At 48.1% G+C, this 26,028-nt stretch overlaps 1 protein-coding gene across 1 annotated transcript; it reads right to left on the minus strand.

Moving 5' to 3' along the window:
* Nucleotides 1–25,588, minus strand: CLDN7 (claudin 7). Its single transcript, XM_081168223.1, has 4 exons — nt 25,272–25,588; nt 6,274–6,438; nt 3,012–3,096; nt 1–1,571 (listed from the first exon to the last, which is right to left on the minus strand). The coding sequence occupies exons 1-4, from the start codon at nt 25,492–25,494 to the stop codon at nt 1,403–1,405; spliced, it is 642 nt and encodes a 213-aa protein (XP_081024349.1). The 5' UTR covers nt 25,495–25,588; the 3' UTR covers nt 1–1,402.
* Nucleotides 25,589–26,028: the final 440 nt, after the last annotated feature.

Here is a 26,028-nt window from a genome sequence, read left to right on the forward strand (position 1 = left end):
TTTTGTCCAAAACATTCTTGTTTATTATGTACAAAAAAATATCAATTCCCAGCAACACAAAGACAATTAATAATAAAAAATATGCGCACGCACACAACCTTAAGGAGTCTTAGTGCTTTAAATAAGGCCACATTTAAAAATCTAGGAATACCTCCTTTCTTGAAGACGGGCAATATTTTCCCTCCCCCTTTTCCCATGCAATTAAAAGCAAGTATTTAAAATCTATGAAAGCAAGCAGATATCTCCAAGTATAGAAAAGTTCCCGACACACGATTTAGGGGGCGTTTACTGGGAAGATTTTAAAGGTGGGGTAAAGTGAAGGGTTGAAATTAACAGGCCCAAAATTAGAATGCCCATTAATATTGGTAATAGGAAATAGGCAAACAGGTTGTTTTTCCTAAGGGCTCTGCCTGGAACGAGAGTATCGTATCTTTGTAGGCTGGGGTCAAATGTTTTCACCAGAACCCTAGCAATTTTATGGGGTGGTGGTGTATATTTGTGTGTGTGTGTGTGTGTGTGTGTGTGTGTAATCGGGGGTATTTGCGCACACGAAGAACCACCAATGATTTCTGCAGCAAAGCAAACCTTCACACTTGCCTCTAACGCCACACGAAGCAATTAGGGTCAAATCCTGCCACCCTCAACACTTTCCACCATGCAGAACAGCCTTCCTAATATAAACCATTTTTACTCGCCCCAAAGTGAATGCTCTATATACTTACACACAGTTACAGATATCACTGGGGATTTTCCAGTGGGGCTCCATTCATTCTCCCCACCCCCCAAAATATAAATGCTTATACGGCAGATAGATGTAAACACCCCAAAGAGAAACGAGCTGTTGTTTTAAAGCTCAATTTGCTGGTGTTCAACGACCCAATACAGACGCACAGTTAAGTGCCGAATTCTCCAGTCTTCCCAGTTCAGGAGCTGCTCTCAAACAAACGTAAGGAAACTGGGTCCTGTCTTTTAGGTCTGTCGCAACTATATATATGTCCCTGAGTAATCTTTTAAAAAAATTATATTAATTTGGGAGTCTGCGGGGGTGGTAGGTGGAGAAGAGAGTTCAATTAACAAATTATCTGTGTGTGTGTCCCTCGTTCCAATAAGTCAGCGTGGAAGTGTTGTGTTTACATCATCATACATTAATCACTTACGATTATTCCTATCCATTAGCAAAAGAATTACACCGGGAAATCGCAAGCTAACAAATAGCATTATTTAGTAAAAAAGGAAAAATAAAGCTGGTGTGAAATGAGGAAACATTTAAAAACGCCTCTCTCGGGTGGGGGAAGGAGTCGCGGAGGTCATCCCAAAAAGTTCAGGGTGGTCTTTCCACGCCTCTGGTCCAGGGGTATTCTAGGCGTGGGGGAAAGGGTGAAGGAACTGTCAATCAAAAGCACTAGACATATTCTTTGGAGCTGGGAGGTTTGGAGATGGGCTTCCCCTGGGGGTACTGGCGCCCACTGTAGGTGGTCTTCCCGGGGCAGGAGCAGGAGAGGAGCCCGCCCCCTAAGAGCAGCAGGGCAGCGCCCGCCCAGCCGATGAAAATGGCGTATCCGAATTCGTACCTGCAAGGAGGAGAAAAGTGAATCGTAAAGATGCTCCATCGGGCCAGTTTATGCACACATTTTCCTTTCTTTTTGAACTTATTTATTTCATTTATTGTTTCCCACAAAAGGGACACGAGTGGCGCTGTGGGTTAAACCACAGAGCCTAGGACTTGCAAATCAGAAGGTCGGTGGTTTGAATCCCTGTGACGGGGTGAGCTCCCATTGCTCGGTCCCTATTCCTGCCAAGCTAGCAGTTTGAAAGCATGAAGTGCAAGTAGATAAATAGGTACCACTCCGGCGGAAAGGTAAACAGCGTTTCCGTGCGCTGCTCTGGTGCGCCAGAAGCAGCTTAGTCATGCTGGCCACATGACCTGGAAGCTGTACACCGGGTCCCTCAGCCAGTAACGCCAGATGAGCACCGCAACCCCAGAGTCGGCCACGACTGGACCTAATGGTCACGGGTCCCTTTACCTTTATTGTTTCCCACAGAGCAACCCAAAGCGATTTTTAACAATAAAAACAGTTTCAAATCCAGTACACATACAAACTGGGATAAAAATCGCCACTTAAAAGGCTTGATGGAAAAGGGAAGACCTTAAATAGGTGTTGGAAAGACAGGTATTGCACCTGCCTGGCATTTAGCAGGTGGGGTTTTCGAAAATGCACATACATCTAGCATAAATCACTGGGAGATGCAATCCTGGCTTGATACAAATATATTAAAGCCATTGCACAATACAGTGGTCCCTTGGTTCTCAAACAGCTCGGAACCCAAAACACCGCAAACCCGGAAATAAGTGTTCTGGTTTGCGAACTTTTCTCGGAAGCCAAACGTGCTCCGTTTTAAGTGCCACACTCCCATTTTGAGTGTTACACTGAGATCTGTCTGTTTTTGCTATTATTTTGCATTGTTGTTTTCGCGGCCTTTTCCTTTTGTTTTTGTCTTACTGACTAGTGATTAATAATAATAATAATAATAATAATTTATTTATACCCCGCCCATCTGGCTAGGCTTCCCCAGCCACTCTGGGCGGCTTCCAACCAAATATTAAAATACAGTAATACATCAAACATTAAAAGCTTCCCTAAACAGGGCTGCTTTCAGATGTCTTCTAAAAGTCAGGTAGTTGCTTATTTCCTTGACATCTGGTGGGAGGGCGCCACCACCGAGAAGGCCCTCTGCCTGGTTCCCTGCAACCTCACTTCTCGCAGTGAGGGAACCGCCAGAAGGCCCTCAGAGCTGGACCTCAGCGTCCGGGCAGAACGATGGGGGTGGAGACGCTCCTTCAATTTGATTTAAATAAAATCCACCCTGTGCTGGACTATTTAGCACAGGGGGCGGGTGGGCAAGGTTTTGATGAGGTGCAGAAATCAGAGAAGCCCAGAGCTTGTGGGGTTAGGGAGCCATTCATTCCTCTCCCCCCCCCACCCGCCCGCCACCTCATCCGGAAAACTCACTTTGCATTTGTCGGCACCATGGTGTTGTAGAAATCCGTCACAGTCTGGTGCCCGATCCACGAGCAAGCGACGAGTGCACACAGCCCTGGGGAAAAAGAGGGAGAGGGAAGGTGGGGGAGAAAATAAATTTATATAATAGCTTCTTTCCCCTCCACGTTGTTCAAGCAACAGCCTGGAAAACTCAACAGTTCCATGCTCAACTACGACATGCTTAAAAAGGAAGCCGTTCGTATTTTGTTAGCTAAAAAGAGCAGAACCCAAGAATTACAAACGATAGAAGAATGGCAGGTGAAGATGATGGATTTTTCGGAGCTAGCCGACCTAACTGGAAGAGTCCAGGAAGAGTGGATTAAATTTAATGATTACTTAGTTAAATATGTTAAGTTAAATTAACTGAAAACAGCTTGCGGATACTTAATTGGCTTAGGATTTCATTTATGTTAAGTGATGAATTAATATGTTTAATTTCATAACGTGAAGGTCTAAGGATGTTAATGTTTAAGTTAAATTTTATAAGAACTGTGATTTGGGAAACCGTTAAAAGGACATGCAATGAAATTCAACCAAGGAGGAGCGAGGAAGTCACTGAACAATGTTAGTAAGTGTCATTTTCAACAAGGCTATGATTTATGTTTGTTTGTCTTATGTGTTTGTTTGTTTATAATGTTGTGAAAACCAATAAAAAAAAATGGGGGGGGGAGGAAGCCGTTTCAGTTCGAAACCCATAATCTCTTCTGGATGCTTTAAATCAAGATTCACGGGGGGTTGGTCTAGATGACCCTCGGGTCCCTTCCGACGCCACAATTCTACGACTCCTTTGCTAGTTCAGTTCATAAAGAACATGGGAAGAGACCTGCTAGATCAGGCCAGTTCCCCATCAAGTCCAGCATCCTGTTCTGTGGCCAACCAGATGACTATTATGGGAAACCCACAAGCAGGATTCGAACTCAAGAGCCCTCTCCCCTCCTGCAGTTTCCAGAAACCAGCATCACTTCCTCCGACAGTGCAGGTAGGGCCCAGCCATCCCGGCTAGTCGCCATCCATAGCCCTCGCCTCCTCCATGAATTTGCCCGGTCCTCTTTTAAACCCATCCAAGTTGGCCTCCTGTGGCAGGGAGTTCCACATGCTGTATATGCAAGTTCGTCCAAATGACCCTTGGATGTTTTATCCCCCCAGCATTCAGGATGTTACAAGCTGCTGCCCAGAAGTTTTTAAAAAAGAAAAAGATATTTACGACTTTATAGACTCTTTGAGCCCTTTATGCTCAAAGATCCTAATTGTTTGTGGAGATAGTTTGGGAACTGTTCTATTCAGCCTTGGAAGGACACCATGTGGAGTCCTGTGTCCAGTTCTGGGCTCCCCAGTTTAAGAAGGATGTTGACAAGCTGGAACATGTGCAGAGGAGGGAAACCGAGATGATAAAAGGCTCTGGAAACCAAGCCTTATAAGGAACGGTGGAGGGAGTTGGGCAAGAGATGCGATAGCCATCTTCAAACATCTGAAGGGCCGCCACCTGGAAGATGGCGCAAGCTTGTTTCCTGTTGCTCCAGGGGGCAAGGAAGGGGTGGCGCCGTGGTCTAAACCATGGAGCCTCTTGGGCTTGCCGATCGGAAGGTCGGCTGTTCGAATCCCCGCAACTGGGCAAGCTCTGTCCCAGTTCCTTCCAACCTAGCAGTTCGAAAGCAAACAAGCGCAAGTAGATAAATAGGAAGGTAAACGGCGTTTCCGTGCGCTCTGGTTTCCGTCACAGTGTCCCGTTGCGCCAGAAGCGGTTTAGTCCTGCCGGCCGCATGACTGGGAAAGCTAGCTGTGGACAAACACCAGCTCCCTTGGCCTGAAAGCGAGATGTGTGCCTCAACCCCATGGTCACCTTTGACTGGACCGAACGGTCAGGGGTCCCTTTACCTTTACTTTTTAAACCACCTTGAAATACTTTAAAATATAAAGTGATGTAAGAATGAAATTAATAGTAATACAGTCCCTGGAAAAGACCCTGATGTTGGGAAAGATGGAGGGCACAAGGAGAAGGGGACGACGGAGGATGAGATGGTGGGACAGTGTTGTGGAAGCGACCAGCATGAGTTTGACCAAACTGCGGGAGGCAGTGGAAGACAGGAGTGCCTGGCGTGATCTGGTCCAGGGGGTTATGAAGAGTTGGACACGATTAAATGACTAAACAACAACAATGGTAAATTTCATTTTGGGGGGGCTACCTAGACATTCCATTGTGGCGCCCCTGGCCTCCGTTCAAGGTGCTGTTGAGCGATTACCTTATATATCTGAGTTTCTAACACTGATTCCTCTCGCCGCTTGCTGCCGCCCTCCCTTGAGATGGGCACGGTATTCCCTCCTGTATGACAACATCGCTGCTTCTGCACCGCCAAAACAAACAGCCTCTCCCCATTCCACAGATCCAATTTGCAGCCTCCCTTCAATAGATGCTTTCCCTGTAAGAGCGCTGGCAGAGCTCAACCCTCCTTTTCACCAGGCTAACTGGAAGGTGACCCAGAAACTGCAACTAACCCAGAATGCGGCAGCTAGACTGGTGACTGGGAGCAGCCGCCGAGACCACATAACACCGGTCCTGAGAGATCTGCATTGGCTCCCAGTACGTTTCCGAGCACAATTCAAAGTGTAGGTGTTGACTTTTAAAGCCCTAAATGGCCTCAAAGGCCCACTAGACCTGAAGGAGCGTCTCCACCCCCATCGTCCAGCCCATACACTGAGGTCCAGCTCCAAGGGCCTTTTGGTGGTTCCCTCCCTGCAAGAAGCCAAGTTACAGGGAACCAGGCAGAGGGCCTTCTTGGTGGTGGTGCCGGCCTGTGGAACACCCTCCCACCAGATGTCAAAGAGAACAACAACTACCAGACTTTTAGAAGACATCTGAAGGCAGCCCTGTTTAGGGAAGCTTTTAATGTTTGATGTATTACAGTATTTTAATATTTTTCTGGAAGCCGCCCAGAGTGGCTGGGGAAGCCCAGCCAGATGGGCGGGGTATAAAAAATAAATTATTAATTATTATTATTATTATTAAGGCTGTGTTCTTGCCTCCAGAGTCAGAGGCATTGCGATGCTTCTAAATCCCGGTTGCTGTAAACGGCAGGAAGGGAGAGGGGTCTTGCGTTCGAATCCTGCTCGTGGGTTTTTCCCCTTTGGAGCTGGCTGAGAATGCCCTCCCCCCCCCCCTTTTGCACTGATCCAGCGGCCATTGTTCTTCTTAGGCCCACATAGCAGGAAACGGGCCATTCCTTGGCCGACTTACCTGCAACCATGAAGATTATGCCTCCTGTCATGGCAATCCGAGCCTTCGTCACCTTGTCCTCACTCCCGCAATTGGTGCATTTCATGCCCATGGTGGCGACGCCCATGCCAATCACCCCCAGGACCAGGGAGACCACCATCAGCGCCCGGGTGGCTTGGCGGGACGCTGCAAAGATAAAGGGGGGAGATTCAGAAAATGCGAATGCAATGCTTCTCTGCAATCAGGCTACAATTTACTGTTTCCCCAAAGTCTGGCAAAGGATTTCAAGTTCATTTTTTTTATCTGCCCAGGGACTGTTCGATTGCTTTTTAAAGGTACCGATTTAATTCACAGCAAACACTTTCATTTTTCTCTGCTTTAAGCACCAGCGCACAGATATTTCACGGTTTTAAAAAAAGAAAAACAGCTGGGTTGCATCGCAAACGTTTGCCATTTTCAAAATAGAGACATTTAGGGATGCGTGACTCACTGGGCGCCGTCGATTTCTGGAGCAAAAACTTAGCTGGAGACAGTAGGTTAAAAACCACAAATTTGTTCTGATTATTAATGCTGGCAGTCTTCACTGGCAGACTTATAAATTATTAGATGTGTTAACACAAATAGAAGTTAAGGATATTGCAGCTGTTATATAAGGAATCGTTATTACAATAGGAATGTAATGGGATTAAATAAGGGTTTGGGAGCGGAATTAAAGTAAATTATCAAACCTTCAATTCTACCACTTAAATTATGTAATTGGGTATTTGACTGATTGATACTGGAATTGATATTATAACTTGGTATTGATACAATGAGGCGTATATTGGAGGATTGTTACTGAAAACTAATAAAAATTATTTTAAAAAAATACACACCCACAAATTTAAAAGGCGTGGCTCTTTTTTTTCCAGGGCTGAAATGGCACCAGTAGTGAAGGTAAGTGGAATCAAGATGCGTTGATGTATCACCACACACATCAAAACCACATGTCTTTTTATGAGGACGGAAGCAAAGCCTTGAAGCATGGAGACTGCCTCACCGCAAATATTCCCACTCAACTGCTTTAATCTGCGGAACTGGAACTCTCACAGGCGCAAGATCATCCACACTTGCAAGAAATCAATCTTTAAGTGTGGCAGCACCTGCCCTCGAACTCGGGTCCCACTTTCGGGCTTCCCACAGCCATCTGGCTGGCCGCTGTGGGAAACGGATACCCAGCTAAATGGGCCTTTGGCAGAGTCCTTCAGATGGTCTTAAACAGGGGTCAGCAAACTTTTTCAGGTCCACCGTCCCTCAGACCTTGTGGGGGGGCAGGACTATATCTTGGGGGGGGTGAGAACAAATACCTATGCCCCACAAATAACCCAGAGATGCATTTTAAATAAAAGCACACATTCTACTCATGTAAAAACATGCTGATTCCCGGACCGTCCGCGGGCCGGATTGAGAAGGCGATTGGGTCGGATCCGGCCCCCGGGCCTTAATTTGCCTACCCAGGTTTTTAAGCCCCACTGATCCTCTGTCGGAGAGGATAAATTGCAGCCCTGCCCTTTTCCTGCTACCGTTTGAATGTTTGAAACCGGAGAGTTTACTCACGGCCCGTCCCTTCCCCAGGTAAATACCAGGCGTGCAAGTTTCAAGAAGTTAAACAAAGCAACGAAAGGTCTTTGCAGCAATTTAAAAGCATGACTCCGGTCTGTGAGTCAGCGTGGGGCACCTTCCTGTTTCCTCTCCCAGAGCCAGGAAGCTGTCCGTATACCTCCCAGGGTCAGCAAGGTCTAATCTTGCCCCTTTCTGAAATTTATTCGTCGGTGCGCGCTTTTCTTTTTGCAAATCTACCAAAGAATAAAATAAATTTGCCTAACTGTGACAATATATGTTGGAAATGTAAAGAAAAGGAAGGAACCTTTTATCATATGTGGTGGACCTGTCCCAAGGTGAAAGACTTCTGGGAAAAGATTTATATGAATTGAAAAAAATGTTGAAATATACATTGATAAAGAAACCAGAGGCCTTTCTTCTTGGAATAACAGGTTTGGAATTGCCCAAGAAAGATGTTAAATTATTTTGTATGCCACAACTGCTGCCCGTATTTTGTTAGCTAAAAAGTGGAGAACCCAAGAATTACCAACTATAGAAGAATGGCAGATGAAGATGGTGGATTTTTCGGAGCTAGCCGATCTAACCGGAAGAGTCCGCGACCAGAAGGAGGAGGAGTATCAGGAAGAGTGGATTAAATTGAATGATTATCTAGCTAAATTTGTTAAGTCAAGTTAACTGAAAACAGCTTGCAGATACTTAATTGGCTTAGGATTTTATTTATGTTCAGTGATGAATTAATATGTTTAATTTCATAAGGTGAAGATTTAAGGATGTTAATGTCTAAGTTAAATTTTATAAGAATTGGGATTTGGAAAACCGTTAAAAGGACATGCAATAAAATTCAACCAAGGGGAAGCGAAGGAAGTCACTTAACAAAGTTAGTAAGTGTAATTTTCAATAAGGCTATGATTTATGTTTGCTTGTCTTATGCGTTTGTTCGTTTGTTTATAATATTGTGAAAACTAATAAAAAATGTTGACTAAAAAAAGAATAGAATAAAATTGCAATGAAGGGGTTTTTCTCGGCATGGCAGAGGCCGTGCCCCATTGGTGAAGCGGCGGCGGCACTCACCCTTCTCCTGTTAGGAAACGCTCGGGGGCAGTGGCGTAACATGGGCTGCTGGTGCCCGGGGCAAGGAAGAATGCGGGAAACAGACGGAGCACATACGCACATTCGACCCAGGAGATCGCGGTCGCAGAGATAAGAAAATAAGTCATTCCACTGTCTGCAGAGAAGTTACTTCCTGGAGAAGCCATTTCCGACAGAGCCCAGTGATGAAAGCAATCAAATGTATCGAGGCGGCACTGGGTGTCAAAATTTTGCACCGCTAAGAATTTGCCGCCCCTGTGCCCCCCATGCTACGCCGTTGCTCAGGGGGCGGGAGACAAAAAATGGGGGTCAAGAAGGGTCAGTTGGGTGAGAAACGCCCCTATTTTTCATCGGAGGAATGTTGGAAGCTGTTAACGGAGAAATCTGAGGGCTCCCTTGGACAAAAAACAAGAACACCAGCCAGGAATACCAGAGCAAAACAGCAGCCAGTAGGCTTGGTCTTTATTGAAGACTGTCGCGACAGGACTCCCACCTGCCACCAGGTGGAACAAGATGGAAGCCCCAAACAAAAGAAGACCCCAACTTTTATTAGCTACTAATCCCCCATGCAAGGGACGTGGGTGGTGCTGTGGGTTAAACCACAGAGCCTAGGACTTGCCGATCAGAAGGTCGGTGGTTCGAATCCCCGCAATGGGGTGAGCTCCCGTTGCTCGGTCCCTGCTCCTGCCAACCTAGCAGTTTGAAAACACGTCAAGGTGCAAGTAGATAAATAGGTACCGCTCTGGCAGGAAGGTAAACGGCGTTTCCATGCGCTGCTCTGGTCCGCCAGAAGTGGCTTAGTCATGCTGGCCACATGACCCAGAAGCTGTATGCTGGCTCCCTCGGCCAGTAAAGCGAGATGACTACATCATGACTACATCATTGACACATCACAAAGATGTGTCAGAGAGGAGTTGTGGTGGTAACCTGAGTGTCTTGTCACCTGTCCAGTTCCTACTTTCCCCTTCCCCATGATTACATTCCTGAGGACAAAGAGGAGTTCACTGTTTTCTGCCTCCAGAGGGGAAGGCTGATCACTGTCCTTTGTTTCAGTCCATACTGAATCCACTTTTGTATGCAGGTCCTTTGTGAGTGTAATGATCTTCTGTCTAGGACCATCAAGGTTGGCATGCCAACTGGGTAGGGCTCGCGCTTGGGGGATCATGGCTGCCTTGTGCCAAGGCTCCCCCCCTTGATAGTCCTTCCTTCATGGTGTAAAATAAAAGTGGAACAGCACAGATCCAATGCACGGCTGATTTTCTATGAATTTATAACAGAAGCGTCACGTATGGTGTGTGTGTGTGTGTGTGTGTGTGTGTGTGTGTGTGTGTGTGTGGTGTTTGTACAAACTGAATGATGGGGGGGGGGGTTCCTGAAAGAAAGCTATGCAGACACAACCCTGCCCTTCCTGCTTTCAGCCTTTAATGACTTTTGTTGTTGTTTAGTCATTTAGTCGTGTCCGACTCGGACCAGAGCACGCCTGGCCCTCCTGTCTTCCACTGCCTCCCGCAGTTTGGTCAAACTCATGCTGGTCTCTTCGAGAACACAGTCCCACCATCTCGTCCTCCGTTGTCCCCTTCTCCTTGTGCCCTCCATCTTTCCCAACATCAGGGTCTTTTCCAGGGAGTCTTCTCTTCTCCTGAGGTGGCCAAAGTCTTGGAGCCTCAGCTTCAGGATCTGTCCTTCCAGTGAGCACTCAGGGCTGATTTCCTTCAGAATGGAGTGGTTTGATCTTCCTGCAGTCCGTGGGACTCTCAAGAGTCTCCTCCAGCACCAGAATTCAAAAGCATCCATTCTTGGGTGATCAGCCTTCTTGATGGTCCAGCTCTCACTTCCATCCATCACTACTGGGAAAACCAGAGCTTGAACTATACGGACCTTTGTCGGCAAGGTGATGTCTCCGCTTTTTAAGATGCTGTCTAGGTTTGTCATTGCTTTTCTCCCAAGATGAATGACTTTACTGTTTGCTAAACCCATTGACTCGCGCTTGATTGGGGGCGTGGATGATTCTGAAGTTGGCAGTGCAAGGTTCCTAGGGGTCACAAACCCTCTACTGGGGTTAAACTCTACAGTACTGGAGGGAGTGAGGCAGACTGACCCGGACCACCCTTCCACAAACCTGGTTCCCCCCAGCTGCTTCGGATTGCAACTCCCCGCAGCCGCTGGGGGGCACCAGGATCTAAAGCCAGGCCCCGATTTTCGTTGGCTTTTCGCCAAGGAACAACCTGGTAGGTTAAAAAGGGATTCAAAGTCTAAGCCATTTGCTAGCAGGACCTATAAAGCCACACCTTGCTTAACGCTTCACGGATTCAGCAAACGAGCTGTCGTAAAGGTAGGAGTCGCCGCCGGACTCCTGGGTTCATGGAGAGAGCCGAGAGGAGCAATGGAGGGCCTCCACCTTGCCTGCCTGCCACCACACTACGCTCAGCTGCGCAGCCAAAAAAGTCCTGCCCCATTTTGTGACTCAGTGGGGCGCTGGCATCTAAAGGGAAGGGGAGAGTCTCAACAGATTCCTCTCCCCGCCCTGCCAAAAATTTATATAAATCAGGTGATTTGAGGCAGATCGCACAATCACTGCAAGGTCACTACCGGCAATGCTAAAGGTGCCATTTTGCTCTTGTCTTTTAGTGTGGCAGTAAACTTTGGAACTCCCTGCCAATTGATTTCAGAAAGGCACCCGCGCAGTTCGCTTTTCGGTGCCTGCGAAAAACAGGCATATTCAGATGTTTAGAAAGTTGCTGCGAGTTTTAATCTGTTTTTAGCCTGTTGTTGTTTTATAAGCCTTCAATTAGTGCTCTTCATTCTTCGTACTGGTATTTTAAATCTTTTTTGCAAATTACTTTGAGCGTTGTTGTTTTTTTACAATCGGTGTATAAATCTTGTGAAATGAGATGAAAATAAAACTTGTGGAAAGCTAAGCATTCTGTCTCATGTCACTGCTAATTAGAAGCAATTTTACAAAAAGGACCCCCTTTTTTCTAAAAATAAAAAAGCTACCTGAAAAGCAGTGTTGTACATCTTTCCATCCAGAAGGAAATCACAGGCATTAATGCAACTGAATCGCTTCTAATATTTGAAACCGTTTTTGTTTGACTAGATTAGCAAGGCTTCCCCAACGGGACACGTTCCAGCTCTTTTAGACTACAACTCCCATCAGCCCCAGCTGTCTGGGGCTGATGGGAGTTATAGTCCGAAAGAGCTGGAGAGCGCTAGGTTGTGGCAGGTGAGGGGATGCCGCTACCACGAATTTGGAGACACTTGCATCTGCTTAAATTCTCTACAGGGACGCGGGTGGTGCTGTGGGTTAAACCACAGAGCGTAGGACTTGCCAATCAGAAGGTTGGCGGTTCAAATCCCCGTGACGGGGTGAGCTCCTGTTGCTCGGTCCCTGCTCCTGCCAACCTAGCAGTACGAAAACACGTTAAAGTGCAAGTAGATAAATAGGTACCGCTCCGGCGGGAAGGTAAACGGCATTTCTGTGCACTGCTCTGGTTCGCCAGAAGCAGCTTAGTCATGCTGGCCACACGACCCAGAAGCTGTACGCCGGCTCCCTCGGCCAATAAAGTGAGATGAGCGCCGCAACCCCAGAGTCGGCCACAACTGGACCTAATGGTCAGGGGTCCCATTACCTTTACCTTTAAATTCTCTACAGAAATTATATTTACCAACAATGAGCTGTCTGGGACTGACTCCTCAAGCTTTGCAGATAATAACAGCAGAGGAGTTCCTTTTAACACTATTTATATACAGCTTGAGTATTATTATTTTTAAAAACCACAACCACCACCTCTAAGCGGTTTACAAAAATTCTAAATGCAAACATGAAAATTCTCAATGAGAAACAGGTTGCTGAAAAGCATTCCAAAATGGTTTAAACAAACACTGGCTGAAAAGAAAAAGAAAGAAACCTAACAGATGCGACTTCTGCACGTTTGGACTGGCTTCCCTCAAGCAAAGCATATTTTAAGGAGACACTAAAAAAGAGGAGAGCGAAGGTTGTCTGCCTGATGGCAACCTCTCCATGAAACTGCTGAGTGGGGTCATGTGGAGGATGTTGCCAGAAATATTCTGCAGACACACAGCTCCGCTTCTCCTTTACATCTGCAGGTGTGGGAGTGGATGTGCTGGACTGATGTCTTGCCTCAGTAATGGACTGGAGGAGAGCCAATGCAGTAGTGCCTCGCAAGACGAAATTAATTCGTTCCGCAAGTTTTTTCTTCTTGCGAGTTCTTCGTCTTGCGAAGCATGGTTTCCCATAGGAATGCATTGAAAATCAATCAATGCGTTCCTATGGAGACCGTCCGGGGACAGACGGGAAGCGCCGCTCTGTCCCCTCTTTTGAAGCAAGGGGCGGAGAGGAGGAGATCGCTTCTCCCCCTTGCCGCCCCTTGGTTCAAAAGGGGCCCGGGGAAGAGGGGAAGGCGCTGTGCCTTCCCCTCTGTCCCCGGAGATTGTGGGCCTGGCAACGGGGAGAAGTGATCTTCTCCCCGCCGCCCCTTGCTTCAAAAGAGGTCCGGGGACAGCGGGGAAGACGCGCTGCGCTTCCCGCTGTCCCTGGAGCTTGCAGGGCAAGCTTCGTTTTGCAAAGCAAGCCCATAGGGAAATTCGTCTTGCGAAGCAACTCGAAAACGAAAAAACCTTTCATTTTGCGAGTTTTTCGTCTCGCGAGGCATTTGTCTTGCGGGGCACCACTGTAAACTGAAGCTCAATCCAGACCGAGACACTGTAAGGGGGCCGTTTATCTGTTTCTGAGCAGTAGACATTAATGGAGAAATGAGAAAGGGCCTCTCATTTGCTGTTACATTATAAATACCTCCCAACCCCAGCAAAATCCTGTGCTGAAGATTTTACCTAGTGGTACAGCATATTATGTTCCTATATATCTTTGTATCAGAAAAGCACCCGGCCAATTAGGTTGGCAATAAATATTGCCGCAAACATTCCTGAGATCATAGTCTTTCCAACAAGTGGCTCCTGTTAATTGCCTTACTTTAAATGTTGTGAGGATCCTATGCCCTTTTAAAATGTTTTTTTTTGGGGGGGGATTATTGGGTTGTTGTTTTTATTTTGATTGTGTATTTTGTGGTTTTATATTTTGATTTTATTCTGTGAACCGCTCTGAGACCTCCGGGTATAGAGCGGTATATAAATTCAATAAATAAATAATAATAATAACAACAACAACAACAACAACTTGTTGTCTATGCTCTGGTCACCTTTAGATTAGATTACTGTACAGTGGTACCTCGGGTTACATACGCTTCAGGTTACAGACTCCGCTAACCCAGAAATAGTGCTTCAGGTTAAGAACTTTGCTTCAGGATGAGAACAGAAATCGTGCTCCGGCAGCAGCAGGAGGCCCCATTAGCTAAAGTGGTGCTTCAGGTTAAGAACAGTTTCATGTTAAGAACGGACCTCCGGAATGAATTAAGTACTTAACCTGAGGTATCATTGTAATGGGCTACACAGAGGGCTGCCTCTGAAGACGGCCTGAGAACTTCAGCTGGTGCAGAATTCAGCACATGTCAAACTAAAGATGTGGTTTGCCTTATTCAATGTCCATGTAATTTATTGCACATAGGTTCCACCACATGAGCAGCCGGGGTTCGCACTGGGGAACATCGTTCCCACATACAAAATGCCATTATGGAGGCATCTTTGGTCGAACATTTTATTTCCCATAAACATTTGGACGCAGATTTATCATTTACACTATTAAGGGTAAATCCAAAGAAATTCAGGATGAGGCAAGATTTTGAACGGCGGCTACGTCAACAAGAAAGTCGTTTCCTTTTTCTGTTCAAATCAATTCATCCTGGGGGGCAGCTAAATTCTGAAATTGACTTTGTTTCATTTAAAAATTGCTGCATGCATCGTTTGTTGTACACTGGACGCTTGGGTTGCGAACATGATCCGTGCGGGAGGCACGTTTGCAACCCAGAGCGCCGCATCTGCGCACGCACGGGTTGCGATTCGGAGCTTCTGCGCATGCGCAAAGCATGATTTAATGTTTCTGCACATGCGCGAGTGCCAAAACCCGGAAGTAACCCGTTCCAGTGCTTCCGGGTTCGGCGCAGTGTGCAACCCGAAAACGTGCAACCTGAAGCGTCTGTAACCCGAAGTATGACTGTACAGTGGTGCCTCGCAAGACGAAATTAATTTGTTCCGCGAGTTTTGCCGTCTAGCGAATTTTTCGTCTTGCGAAGCACGGTTTAAACGGCTTAACAAAGTCGCAAGACGTTTTCGTCTTGCGAAGCAAGCCCATAGGGAAATTCGTCTTGCGAGGCAAATTGCGGACGAAAAAACCTTTCGTCTAGCGAGTTTTTTGTCTTGCGAGGCATTCGTCTTGCAAGGTACCACTGTATGTTTAAATCACTTGATACTATTCCTCCATATATTTGTTTTTCATGGGTCTACTTTGTGTGTGTTTCTGTATGCTGTATATGCCATACTGTTCCTTGAAGTATATCATTACTGGAAACACCTGTGGCTTACTTTATATGTCCTGTGCAATTGTGTTGCAAGTATCAGCAGCTACACAATCTAGTGTTGAAAAATATCAAGTATGTGCCTTTTTATATATATATTGTATATTCTGCTTATACGATGTGTATGCGGGTAGCTCAGTTTGGTTATCATTCATCAGTTGCGTGCCTTGTATCTGATTTCCAGCTGATGAAGGCTATTACGAAACAGTAGTATCATTCCAGAGATACTGTCCTTTTGAGGCTTTTGAGACGTCTTCTGTTGTAACTTTTGAAAGACTATTGTGAGACTGTCCTTAGACATCTGTTTTGAACACACAGTCCTCGCTACCACTCTGTTATTTTGTACATATGAACTTTGATTGGCTTAGTCCTACAATTTGAATGATACCATTGTTCTATTATTATTTGAATGATACCATTATTCTATTAGTAGTGATGTATGGAAGTGAGAGCTGGACCATAAAGAAGGCTGATCTCCGAAAAATTGATGCTTTTGAATTATGGTGCTGGAGGAGACTCTTGAGAGTCCCATGGACTGCAAGAAGATCAAACCTCTCCATTCTTAAGGAAATCAGCCCTGAGTGCTCACTGGAAGGACAGATCCTGAAGCTGAGGCTCCAAGACTTTGGCCACCTCAGGAGAAGAGAAGACTCCCTGGAAAAGACCCTGATGTTGGGAAAGACGGAGGGCGCAAGGAGAAGGGGACGACAGAGGACAAGATGGTGGGACAGTGTTCTCGAAGCTACAAACATGAGTTTGACCAAACTGCGGGAGGCAGTGGAAGACAGGAGTGCCTGGCGTGCTCTGGTCCAGGGGGTCACAAAGAGTCGGACACGATGAAACGACTAAACAACAACAACTATTAGCCTATGTGTTGTTGTGATAGGTGCAGGATTCAGAGCAAGATGGTTTGAGGCTGTAACGCCAATCCTGGCCTGACCGCAATGGCTGCCAATTAGTTTCTGGACCCAATGCAAAGTGCTGGTTTTGATGTATAAAGCCTTAAACAGCTCAGGACCACCTCTCCCCATACGAATCAACCCAGATTTCCCTCTGAAGCCCTCCGTCATGCACCCACCCCCTCCATAATAATATTTTATATATATATATATTTAGACCCCACCCATCTGGCTGGGTTTCCCCAGCCGCTCTGGGCGGCTTCCAACAGTATATTAGAAACATGGTAAAACATCAAACATTCAAAACCTCCCTAAACAGGGCTGCTTTCAGATGTCTTTTAGAAAAGTCAGATACAGTGGTACCTCAGGTTAAGTACTTAATTCGTTCCGGAGGTCTGTTCTTAACCTGAAACTGTTCTTAACCTGAAGCACCACTTTTGCTAATGGGGCCTCCTGCTGCTGCCGTGCCGCCGGAGCACGATTTCTATTCTCATCCTGAAGCAAAGTTCTTAACCCAAGGTAATATTTCTGGGTTAGCGGAGTCTGTAACCTGAAGTACCACTGTAGTTGTTTATTTCCTTGACATCTGGTGGGAGGGAGTTCCACAGCGTGGGTGCCACCACCGAGAAGGCCCTCTGCCTGGTTCCCTGTAACCTCGCAATGAGGGAACCGCCAAAAGGCCCTCGGAGCTGGACCTCAGTGTCCGGGCAGAACGATGGGGGTGGAGACGCTCCTTCATGGGAGATCTGGAGAAGCAGTTCTCAACCCGTGGGTCCCCAGATGTTGTTGGACTACAATTCCCATCATCCCTGAGCTCTGGCCTTGCTAGCTAGGGATGATAGGAGTTGTAGTCCAACAACATCTGGGGACCCACAGGTTGAGAAAGTCTGATGGAGGGTGGCAACACAAGAATCGGCCTTTTCGCTGGTGGCTCCCTGCTTAAGGAACACCCTCCCTTTTTAAGCATTTTGCTTAAATATTCTAAGTCGTTCTAAGTTGCCGCATAAAAAAATGAAAACGGCCAATCGATTTAATTTAGAAACAGGCAGAGAGTTCCAAAGTTTAGGTGCTGCTGCACGAAAAAGACCCGATTCCTTCTGACGGAGAGACAAGTGTTACGTTGCACCCGTAACAGTGCCATTTTTTAACTGCAGAACCTTTTCGGTCCTTCTCTAGGGGAAATGGAGGCAGTGGAAGAGAGAGAGAGAGAAAACAGGAAGACTTGGGAGAAACTGAGTGTTTTGGAAAGGGACTTGCTCACTTTCACGGCAAAGTTGATATAGGGATTGATCGGAATCCAACTCGGCTTTGCCGCACCCTTTCCCTTTCTTCTCTCTTGCCTCCCTCCCCGCCGGACCGGGGGGGGGGAGGTGACATCACCCCTCCCTCAGGACAGGTGCGCACGCAGACCTGCCCAGGTGCCACGGACGACGACACACACCAGCCAACCAGCAGGCGAAACAAAGGGTTTCATTGAAACCAGCGCAGGTGGACAGAGTTCAGGGAAAGGGGTGGCGTAGGCAGAGACATCACCTTGCCAACAAAGGTCCGTACAGTATAGTTAAAGCTATAGTTTTCCCAGTACAGTGCTACCTCGGGTTACATATGCTCCAGGTTACAGACGCTTCAGGTTACAGACTCCGCTAACCCAGAAATAGTGCTTCAGGTTAAGAACTTTGCTTAACAGAAATCGTGCTCTGGCGGCACGGCAGCAGCAGGAGGCCCCATAGGCTAAAGTGGTGCTTCAGGTTAAGAACAGTTTCAGGTTAAGTACGGACCTCCGGAACGAATTAAGTCTTTAACCCAAGGTACCACTATAGTGATGTATGGAGGTGAGAGCTGGACCATAAAGAAGGCTGATCGCCGAAGAATGGATGCTTTTGAATTCTGGTGCTGGAGGAGACTCTGGAGAGTCCCATGGACTGCAAGAAGATCCAACCTCTCCATTCTTAAGGAAATCAGCCCTGTGTGCTCACTGGAAGGACAGATCCTGAAGCTGAGGCTCCAAGACTTTGGCCACCTCATGAGAAGAGAAGACTCCCTGGAAAAGACCCTGATGTTGGGAAAGATGGAGGGCGCAAGGAGAAGGGGACGACGGAGGACGAGATGGTGGGACAGTGTTCTCGAAGCTACCAGCATGAGTTTGACCAAACTGCAGGAGGCAGTGGAAGACAGGAGGGCCTGGCGTGCTCTGGTCCAGGGGGCCACGGAGAGTCGGACACGACTAAACGACTAAACAGCAACAAGACAGGAGCTAGCGGCTAAAGCAAGCCTTCTATGGGGAGGGGGGAAGGTTAGGCCTGGAACCAGGAATCCTGGCTGTTGTTGCTTCATTGGGGGCCCCTTCTGTCTCCCCAAAAAAGCTGAGCAAAGTTTCTTGCTCTCGGCCCCCTTCCTCTGAATCCCAGCTGCTGGGAACCACAGGAGGGGAGAACGCTCTTGAGGTCAGATCCTGCTTGTAGGTTTCCCAATGGGGGACATGCTTGGCCACTGGGAGAACAGGATGGGGCCCCTTGGGCCTGATCCAGCTATAGGGCACCCCTAAAGTAGATCCCGCCCTGCAGCCAGGAACCTCTAATCCCCTTTCCTCAACGTTTTTTTCTGCCTAGCTGCACACCCAAGCTGCGTTAGACCCCATAATACTCTTCCCCTTTCCCCGCCGATCCACTGGGAAAACTTATCTTCCCGGATCTAGTTCTCAAGGCTTCCTTTCTAGAAAATCTGGGAGTTCCAAGTCCTCTACCTTACGCAAAGGGATCTGTGAAATGGGCACAAAAACCAGCCAGGATGGAGACGCAGCCAGTTACCAAAACAGATTTCCAGATTCCTGCTGCTGCTGCTGCCGCCACTTCTTCCCGTGACCCCTGCGGTTGTGTGAGCAAAGCAAGTTTGTTTTCTCAAACAATGAAGGGCGATAAGATTATCAGGCACCCTTGGCGCTGAGGTCTGGTTTTATAAACAGAGGCCGGCCCGACTGAGGTATACAGAGAAGGAAGCCAAGGCGGATCACCCTGGTTGTGGAACCCCCTGGACCCCAATTCCCAGAGAGGATGTCATAAGCCACACCCAAAACCTGGAACCCTCCAGGAGCTTGGGGCTACAACTCCCAAACACCGCCTTTTTGGAGAGGGCGCAGATGTGAACTGTAGTCCAAAAGTTCCTAGGTCAAAGGGGCTTCAAACCTAGAATCCTGGTTTCTAAAGCCTTCCTCTAAAGTAACCAGGCCAGCTTCCTTCTTATACATAAGAAGAAGTCCGGTCTGGAAGGTGGCAACACGAGAACGGGGCCTTTCCTGTGGTGGCTCCCCGTTAATGGAATGCTCTCCCCAGGGATGCTTGCCTGGCGCCTTCATTATACACCTTTAGCCGCCAGGCCTTGGGCTGATTGGCAAGTCCATTTTAAATGGGGTTTATTGGGTTGTCTTCATTCTGGTTTCTATTACATAGTTCGTGTTTTCTTTATATTGTAATGTTACGTTGTGAACCGCCATGAGCCCTACGCGCACAAGGCGTCATACAAATTTAATAAATAATGATTTTAAAAATAAGAAGAGCCGGGCTGGATTTTTGTCCCATGATGGGAAACCATCGGGCGCAAGAGCCCCCTCCTCATTGGCTATTGGGAGCTGGAATCCTGAAATATTTGGAGGGTCACAGGTCCTTCAGCCCTGCCCTAAAGATCCTGGTACCTCCAACAACTGCTTCCTCACCATAATGGAAGGTATGTTAGGCCTGGCGTCGCTAGTCCTACCTGTGAAGACCCAAAACCTTTGGCTTTCCTACTGCGGGGCATGTAATCAGCATTCAAAATTAGCCAGGCGCTAGGCACATTTTAGGGACGCAGGTGGTGTTGTGGGTTAAACCACATAGCCTAGGACTTGCCAATCAGAAGGTCGGCGGTTCGAATCCCCGCAATGACGGGGTGAGCTCCCGTTGCTCGGTCGCTGCTCCTGCCAACCTAGCAGTTCGAAAGCACACCAGTGCAAGTAAATCAATAGGTACCGCTCCGGCGGGAAGGTAAACAGCGTTTCCGTGTGCTGCTCTGGTTCGCCAGAAGCGGCTTAGTCATGCTGGCCACATGACCCGGAAGCTATATGCCGGCTCCCTCGGCCAGTAAAGCGAGATAAGCGCCGCAACCCCAGAGACGGCCACGACGGGACCTAATGGTCAGGGGTCCCTTTACCTTTTTAGGCACATTTTGCACCTGGCTATCGGCCACTTGCGACCAAGTGAAGATGCCCCGGTTGCCATCCTGACATCTCCACCATCTGTGAATCCTTAGATCTGAACTGTTTCTACACACTAGCAATACCTCAACTGTCATATTTTACCTGCACAATCAGAACAGATTTCAGGAACCAAAAAGCCATATTGATTAAATACGACTTTTGAGCCTTCCGACCCCAAAATGGCAAATGGACGTTCTGTTTTGGCGCCTGCCACCCTGGTTTAAGGAGCCATTTGGGGCACACCTAAGTTTCTAACACTTCATATAATGAGATGTTTCAGGTGCCCAGCTTCAGATATCTGCCAAGCTACCCGCTGGCTCCTTCGAAAGCTAAGGAGGCCGCACCCTGCTCCTCTCAGTCGACTGGTAGAACATGAGAACCTCAGGGTCGTGGGTTCAAGCCCTGTATCGGGCGAAAGATTCCTGCGCGTCATGGGGGTGGACTGGATGACCCCGCTGGTCCCTTCTGAGTCTACAAGTCTGTAATTCCATGGCAATCTTCGAACAAGAAACAATGGTTTCACAGAAGAGAACCAGGTGCCAGTAACCATTAATTCTGAAGGCGAGTGGTCCTAAAAGCAGTGGCACCCCCAGCTGTTCTGGACCACGAATCCCTTGACCCTCAGCTAGCATGTAGTAATAATAATAATAATAATAATTTATTATTTATACTCCGCCCATAAGGCTCAGTCTCCCCACCCACTCTGGGCGGCTCCCAATCAAGTGTTAAAAACAGCCTTAAATATTAAAACTTCCCTAAACAGGGCTGCCTTCAGATGTCTTTTAAAGATAGGATAGCTGCTTATTTCCTTGACATCTGGTGGGAGGAAGTTCCACAGGGGGGGTGCCACTACCGAGAAGGCCCTCTGTCTGGTTCCCTGCAACCTCACTTCTCGCAGGGAGGGAACCGCCAGGAGGCCCTCGGAGCTGGACCTCAGTGTCCGGGCAGAAGGATGGGGGTGGAGACGCTCCTTCAGGTCTACTGGGCCTTTGAGGCCATTTAGGGCTTTCACGGTCAGCACCAACACTTTGAATTGTGCTCGGAAACGTCCTGGGAGCCAATGCAGGTCTTTCAGGACCGGTGTTATGTGGTCCCGGCGGCCGCTCCCAGTCACCAGTCTGGCTGCCGCATTCTGGGGGCTGATGGGAGTTGTGGTCCCCAGGGCAAACCGGTATGAAAGAGGCTCCCCCCAAGAACAGACAGGAATGAGATGCACATTTGGGGTGGGGGGCGATGTGGGGGGGGGGCGAGCTCCAGCAGGCAGGAGGGAAACAGGGCCAGAGTGGAATCTCGACTCCGAGATGGAAGCCATTTTGAGCCAGGAAACACACAGCCCTGAATCACTATTGATTTCCAGGGACATTCAAAGCGCAAGGCGTCTCTCGCCAGAATCATTTCCCAACCAGATCCCTTAGGAGGATGACGACGACGACGACCATGAAAGCCAGCAGGCGGGAGCCATTCTTCCTCCCAAATCTCTCTTTAAAAGGGCGGAAAACCCACCCTGTAACCACATGCTATAGCTTTATAGTACATTCTTTCCCTCAAAGAATTCGGGGAACTGTAGCAGCCCCTGAAACCACAGAGGGACAGAAAGGATATTCAAATGTGCTTTAAAGGTATCATGGTTCAGATCTGCTCCTTGTTTATAGAATATTTCATCGCTGCCTTCAACACTTCCTCCTTCTAAACTCCCTGCTCTGCTTCTCGGCTATAGACACAGTTTATGCCGAATTCAGAATCTCTGCGTATATTATATAATAAAATTGTAGAGTTGGAAAAGACCCCGACAGTCATCTAGAGTCAACCCTCTGCAATGCTGGAATCTCAGCTAAAGCATCCATGACAGATGGCCATTCATGAATGTAATATTTATTATATATTGTATGTCCTCAGAAATCTGGACTTAAAAACCCTTGCTCTGTCTTCTGTAGGGCGTTCAGCACAGAAGGAAAGCCTCTACCACTCAGCCTGTTTTAAACTGTAAGCACCTTGAGGGCAGAGACCTCCCTGGTTTCGCCTATCAAACTCCGAAAGGCAGCCATGGATACAGACCATAAAATAAATTCCCCCTTTCCTGCTCCACCTATCTCTTTTTTTTAAAAAAAAAGCAAGGTCAAAGAGATCTGGGAGGGCCGCGAAGCGGCAGGTGGTGACAAGAGAACTGGCCTTTTGTCATTCTTCACCCGAAAGGTGTGGCTTGAGAGAGGGGAAAAAACCCAGAAAAGTGACCCAACCAGTCCAGGTGGTTTCAGGAAGAGAATTTCGGCAGAAAAGGGGGAAATAAGCGAAGGGGAGAGTTTTGAAGTGGGTGGGTGGGTATTTTAAAAGAAGTGAAAGCGACGGGTTTGCAAAAAGAGGACACACAGAAGAAGGAGAAAGGGAATAAAAATATTTAGTGTTGGTGTTTCTAACACACAATTTTTTAAAACAAAAAACAAAAAACAAGATGTGGAGATCTCCACCCTCTTTCTGTTTGGAGAAGGAGGGGTGGTGCGATCATTGTGGCCCAGTTGTCTAAACAGAGACTTAACAACTTCTTCCCCCTTGATAGCTTCCTTTTTCCCTGCCCGCCCATAATTCAGTTTGCACTGCATTTAATCCCGGTTTAAGACGATTCATAGTCCCACGGGGCTTAACAGGGCTGTAAAATCAGGTAAGGCTGAAAATCCGTCCCTTCCACTATACAGCTGGGAAAGACACACCAGTTACTAATTTAGGGATTCCAAGGTATAAACCGGAGGATTTGGCTGGAAGCGGGGATAACAAAAATGTGTCTCCCGTAAACACAAAATACAAAACTGGCCTTCTGGGTGTTCCTTGCTTTTCTAATCTTTACTATACGTTGCAAAAAAAAGGAAAAATAAAGTTTTGGGGTCTTAAAGGACCACTGTTTATTGGCCATATAAAAGGCTTGATTTGAACCCGGATCTTGGGCCCAAGAACCATTTTGAATGTGAAAGGAGAAATCAGTTCCTGCTTGTCAAACACAACTAATCGACAGGATTAGAGAAAGGGCTTTTCGGAAGATGAGCAAATACATTTCCTTTTGTCTCCTAAAAGCCTGCAAAACCCAGTCCACCTCGCCACCCAAATATCCGAATTGAAGGGAGGGATTTAAAGAAGGGTGCTTTTCTCGCTGGCTGGCTGGCTGTCTCCCTCCTTGGGGATTGGGGGCTGTTTCTTTCGCCCACCCCTCGCCCCAAATCTTCCTTTTGCAACAACTAAACTGAAAGACAAAACAGAAAGGTCTGGGGGGGGGGAGAAAATTGAGGCTGCGGTCCGAAGGAACAGAGAACATTTGCAAAGGAAGATGTGGGCAGGAACCCCAATGGACAAAGGAGATGATTGGGGGTTTTGTGGCTGGGAGCGGGCCACAACCCACACTCCAAATATCTAAAGAAAGGGAGCGAGGGAAGTTTCCAGACAAGGCCAAAATTATTTCTGTGTGTTCCTCGAGGGGAGCGTTCCTGGCGTGCGTTGGGGCTCCCTGTTCCCTGAAGTGTGGGATGGGGAAGACGACAGTTTGAGTTAATCAGTAGCCAAGGGGGGCAAAAGGGCAACGAAGAATCGAGCAGGTAAAGGGCCTTTTATTTTATTTTTTGCAGGAAGAAAATGGACGCCTGCTGCTCCCGATCTCTCCCCTCCAAGCACCAAAATTCAATTTCTCAAACTGCAAACCGCCCTGAGAGCTTGCGACGATGGGCAAGATATAAAAATAAAACACCTTCAAGGCTTGGGGAGTGGCCACAAAATGTAATTTTGTGGAGAGCTAAGTCTGTTGCCCCAAAGACTTTCTTCCTCAACCTGGGTCACCCCAACTTGACCCCCCTGCCCCACCCTCCTTCCTGGCCTTCAAACCCCACTGCAAACTGCCCCTCCTTTTCTGCCAAAGGCCAAACACGCCCCACACCTGACCCACAACGGCGCCCTTCCCGCTCATCTCACAACCTTGCGCTTCCCTTGTGGTTAAGAAAGCCCCACATTCCCTAAAAACGTATCCCTTCCATCAACTGCTCCTTGCCCCCCCAAGCCATCCCCCTCCCAAAGAAGCCCCCCATCTCCCCACAGCTGGAATTTACAAACTCCGCTTTTCATGGTGTGACCCACATCTCCAAAAAAACCACTCCTTTCCTGACACACACCCCAAGAAAAAACACCACCTGGGTCTCTCCCCTCCCCAGTCTCGGCCCCCAATTTCCCTTTGCTAACCCTCCTACTCGTAAACAAGCCGTTTTTCATCACGGTTTTCCATTTGAACGCCGCAAGACCCTCCCCGGGACCTCGGGGCGAAGGGCGGGTAATACAGAAATAACCAAACCAGCGTTGCGCAAGGATTAGTGCGCCGGATCTGGGTTCGAATTCCGATCACTAGGCACGAAGTGGGGGCGATGACCTGGTGCGGGGGGGGGAACGATGACCGGGGGGGCACCGCCCTCTCTCAGCCTCACCTCCTTCACTGGGGGGCTGTGGCGAGGATGAAATGGGGAGCAGAACCGCGCGCACCGCTTGGCGCGCCTTGGATAGAAAAGCGCATCAGGAAAGCAGGGGGAATAATATGTCCTCCTTTACTATGGAATAAATAGATTTATCCCCCCCCCCCGAACAAGGTCCTGCTCTGAAGTGGAGGGCAGGACCCTCCAGCTTCTCCCTTTCCAAAAACCCCACCCCGCTCCCCCCCAAAAAAGCAATGTAGTCCGCCTGGCTACTCACAGTCGAGGCTGAGGATGGAGTCGTAGTTTTTGCATTGCATCTGCCCCGTGCTCTGAAAAACGCACTCCATCCAGAGGCCCCTGTAGAAGGCTTGCGCGGTGATGATGTTCGCCCCGGAGAAGGAGGACATTTGCCACTGGGGCATACAGGTGGCCGCCAGCGCGGCGATCCAGCCCAGCAACGACAGCGCAAAGCCCAGCAGCTGCAAGCCCGAGTTGGCCATGGCGCAGGGGGGAGAGAGAGATGGAGACGCGCGAGTAGAAGCCCGAGGAATCCGGCGGGAGCGAGCGGCTAAAAGCGTACCTGCGCGCCAGGTGAGCGCACCTGTATTTATGCCCTAGCCGCCACCTCCTCCCCCTCCCCCCTCCTCCTCCTCCGGGTGGGGGAGGGGCGCGTGACATCAGGGGAGGGGGAGGGGTGTCCGCAGAAACCGACACCCAAGGCCACCCTCTCCCATTTCCTGGAGAGAGAGAGAGAGACAGAGAGAAACTTTTTCCTTCCTGAAAAAAAAAAATTAGTTTTTGTTGTCTTGTGCAACAAAACAAGACAAGCAAACAAAAGTACACATCGCGTCACCACTTTCAGTTCATAAGTCATTTTCAAGGTTGGTTTGCATCCAGGCTCTTTCTCTCTCACCTGCCTGAGTTGGGGCGCAGGCAGGAATCCGTCAGGTAAAGTCACTACGTCCGTCCCCAATGCAGTTTCTCCCACACACACACCTCCTCAAATGGACATTTGGATGTGCACCCCTGAGGAA

Source organism: Podarcis bocagei (genome assembly GCF_964188305.1).
Source record: "Podarcis bocagei genome assembly, chromosome: 13".
Classification (NCBI taxonomy): Eukaryota; Metazoa; Chordata; class Lepidosauria; order Squamata; family Lacertidae; genus Podarcis; species Podarcis bocagei.

Excerpts from the sequence above, each read along its gene's own strand:
- CLDN7 (XM_081168223.1), bottom strand. The coding sequence starts at position 25,494 with ATGGCCAACTCGGGCTTGCAGCTGCTGGGCTTTGCGCTGTCGTTGCTG. Across the intron at positions 6,439-25,271 it reads CTCCATCCTCAGCCTCGACT|CGTCCCGCCAAGCCACCCGG; the intron begins GTGAGTAGCCAG and ends TTATCTTTGCAG. Across the intron at positions 1,572-3,011 it reads ATGGTGCCGACAAATGCAAA|GTACGAATTCGGATACGCCA; the intron begins GTGAGTTTTCCG and ends TCCTCCTTGCAG.